The sequence below is a fragment of the Castanea sativa genome, chromosome 1 (assembly GCF_040712315.1).
Source record: "Castanea sativa cultivar Marrone di Chiusa Pesio chromosome 1, ASM4071231v1".
NCBI lineage: Eukaryota > Viridiplantae > Streptophyta > Magnoliopsida > Fagales > Fagaceae > Castanea > Castanea sativa.
In genome coordinates, this window is record NC_134013.1 from 89,544,555 (window position 1) to 89,548,046 (window position 3,492).

A 3,492-nucleotide genomic window follows, 5' to 3' on the forward strand; every position below is an offset into this window, starting at 1 on the left:
CTTGAGCATGTGTTTTTGAAAGGTAACCCAAACAACTGGAGAAGATAGATGTGACAGATGAAGAAAAGTACCTTCACATAATTCATGGGGATAATAATTTGTGGGGGCACAAGCTAGCTAACAGTTGTATATATGTTAGATACAAAAGTTCGAATTTTCATTTTCTTCTATGTTATGAGTTATGACAAAATATTCTGCATTCTTGTTTTATTGTCTAAAATTTCGGGTAATTTAATAGTCTTTGTAGGAGAAAGAAACAGAGCACATAGTATTGAGAGTCTTTGTTGAAAATCATATATAATTTGAGATTCTGAAGTTCTACTGCATAAGGTACTTCATTGGGACTGGTACTATTGAATTGACATAGCTTTAGTACTCCCCAAATAAAATTCAAACTTTTAGCTAGGTTGTAATAAACATTTTCATCATATATCTCTCAAAATTTCTCGCTTTCTCATTGTCTTTAACAAAAAAGAAAGAATCTTCCAGCTTTGTGACCAATCAATGTGGCAAAGGAAACGTGATATAGCTAGTCCAGCTATATTTATCAAAAAAAAAAAAAAGTTAGTCCAGCTATATTTTCCCACGTTAAAAAAAAAAAAATTCATTATTAGATTCAGTACAGACCCTTTTCAGGAGATTCAGTATTTTAGCTAGTCAATTTTAGATCAAACACGGGACAAAAATGGAAGGGCCAAACTGCAAAATTTCGTACATGTTCTATTTCCTTAGGTAATAATGGTACTTGGTTCTCTGGCTTTCCATTAGCTATATTTCACCTTGAGCACAACATGAGATTTTAGTTGTTAAAAATACAGTTAATACTTTTAAAAAAAGATTTAAAAAATTGTACATAAACAAATAAACAAAAAGAAATAGCTGTTACAAATGCACACTAATTTCCGGTGTTTACTTGCCAATGTTGTGCAGCCCACAGATTGTTAAACAATGCTTAGGTCATTTCTCCATAATAATTCTAATAATGAAAAACAAGTGAATTTCTTACAATGCATGAAAAGTCCCATTGCTTTTCCTTAGTCCAAGGTAAACTTAGAAAAACAAAATTGCTTACAGCTTAGCTGAGATCGTACAGAATTCTAGATAAGTATTTTCATGGAGTAGTTATGAGGTTGCTTCATGAGATAATTAACCCAAGATTAGGTACATATCACGATTGAGTTGAGATTAAGTAGCACTCAACAAAATTTTATGCTCTTAAGGGTTACTTTGGCTTCTGAGGCCAACAATATTTGAGAAGTATGGACCCAAGACAACACAGGTCCTCTCAACAAAAGGCCGACAGAATTAGATACAATTTTACAAAGTTTATTTTAAAAATCAGTCAAGGGGGACCAAAAAGGACCTTCATTAATTCATTGCATGTTCTAGTATATATATTTATAGCTAGGTAGCCCCTACAGTCTCCATTATTCAGTTAGCTTGCTAGAATATTATTGCTATAACAATTAAGTAAAATCTAAGTAGACATATGCATCCTGGTTTCCACACATGTTTTATAGCCTAATAATTTTTTATTCTATTAATTGTCTTTTATATATAGCAGATATATACAAATTATATGACAATAAATAAAAAAGAGCAGATATCAATTATGAAGGAGTTATTAAGACTACATTGAATAGAGTTTAGCTACAAACAATCCCAAACAAATTCATGGGAATAACCATTTAGAGGCTCCATTAAGAAAGAAGTTAGTAAATTTAGATCATCCCTAGAAAGCCAAAATGAACTCTCACAGTTATTTTCTGTCGTGGCTTCTTGTGTGCTTGCAAATCTACACATGCTTTGAGAGTCATCTTTAGTTGCAGTTTTGGCTTCAGTTTCACCATTACATTTAGAAGGTGGCTCAAAATTAGGTTCCAAGGAAACATTAGTAGGATTGTTTCCCATTTTTTTAGAAGGTGACTGTAAAGAAGAACCAACTTTGGTTTTTCCTTTCTTGATCCCAAGCTTCTTGCACAAATGAGTGTTCCAATGGTTCTTAACTTGATTGTCAGTCCTCCCAGGTACCCGACCAGCAATCAAAGACCACCTAAAGATAATAAAATTTCTCAATTTTAACTGGTAAAGGTCAAAGCAAACTTCTGAAATTATTTTAAACCTGAACATAAAATAATTCCAAACCAATTCTCTCAATTAGTTTAGGTGGTACTAATTACTAGCTATATATAGCTACAGCCACCAGCAAAACCAGGGAGGGAAAAAACAAAATTATATGTAGAAAAGTAAGCATTGAAGGACAAAGCACTTTCTTTACGACTAGGACTGTTGATGATAAAGGCTCAAGCTACCATAAAAAGTACATCTTGATGACATTATATATATCATAGTCTTGTGGAAAACATGAGATAAAAACAGGAGCAATACCATTCTATTCAATTCAGTTCAACTTACTTCGATTGTTTTATGAAAAATAATGGAGAATATATACAAATAGCAAGCAACTTTTTTCTTTTTTTCAAAGATGTTGATAAAACTGATCGACTTGTGAAGAGAAAAATGAATATACATATATATATATACACATACCTGTTTCCAAGGAGGTTGTGAAGCCGAATGATGAGGTCTTCTTCTTCCTCAGAGAAATCACCTCGCTTTACACCAGGACTTAGATAGTTAATCCACCTTAATCTGCAACTTTTGCCACACCTCTTCAAATCTGCACCAGATTTTTGTTTTCTTTTTTAAAAACAAATGAAGTAACGAATAGACCTAGATCTTCAAGTGTTTCCAACACTTTCCTATTATGGAAATAAAACTACAAATATATATATATACCTGTCGTTTTAGCTATGCGGCTCCACTTCCCTTTTCCATGCACCCTTATGTAATCCATTAAGATTCTGTCTTCCTCCACTGTCCAAGGCCCTTTTCTGTGTTCATTCTTAGATTCCATTCTCGTTGCAAAGTAGAACTTTGAGAGAACTTTGATAGAGAGAGAGAAAGAAACAGAGAGAACTTTAAGAGAGAGAGAGAGAGAGGTGTTTTGGAGTTGCATTCACCTGTGGAGGTGTATATATAGTTACATACTTACATTATGTTTTGAAAATTATCATTTCGTTTATTTGAATATTTAAAGCTTGTTTGGGAGTAGGGAATGGGGCCAACTTAATAATTTGAGGCATACAATGATAATTTTAAACAAAAACTTACATGTATCAATTGACTAGTTTTTTTTTTTTTTTTTTGTTGATAAATTGACTAGTTAATCGTACATAAATTTCATAATTCTCATCTTGAATTCCAACTTAACACACTAGGAAATATTAAGGTTTTGAAATTTTCAAATCTTGAGAGTTTAAATTAATTTGAATTCATGAGAACTGACATGTTGTTTGGACTTTGGATATACTTTGAATTCAAGTTTATATTTTTAGACAAATACTATATATAGTCTATATATAAAAAGTAAAAATTTTGATGTTTAAGATAATCTAGTGTGTTATTTAGTAATTAAATAATTCATAATTT

At 31.8% G+C, this 3,492-nt stretch overlaps 1 protein-coding gene across 2 annotated transcripts; it reads right to left on the minus strand.

Annotated features, from left to right (window-relative positions):
- Nucleotides 1–375: 375 nt before the first annotated feature.
- On the minus strand, nt 376–3,028 carry LOC142644422 (transcription factor WER-like). Of its 2 annotated transcripts, XM_075819050.1 has the most exons (5): nt 2,800–3,024; nt 2,551–2,680; nt 1,758–2,053; nt 716–779; nt 416–538 (listed from the first exon to the last, which is right to left on the minus strand). In XM_075819050.1, exons 1-4 carry the CDS (start codon nt 3,017–3,019, stop codon nt 769–771), a joined length of 657 nt encoding a protein of 218 aa, XP_075675165.1. In that variant the 5' UTR covers nt 3,020–3,024; the 3' UTR covers nt 416–538; nt 716–768. The 2 variants fall into 2 exon arrangements, with proteins under 2 accessions (XP_075675159.1, XP_075675165.1); XM_075819044.1 differs by lacking the exon at nt 716–779 and having other exon boundaries at nt 376–538; nt 2,800–3,028.
- Nucleotides 3,029–3,492: the final 464 nt, after the last annotated feature.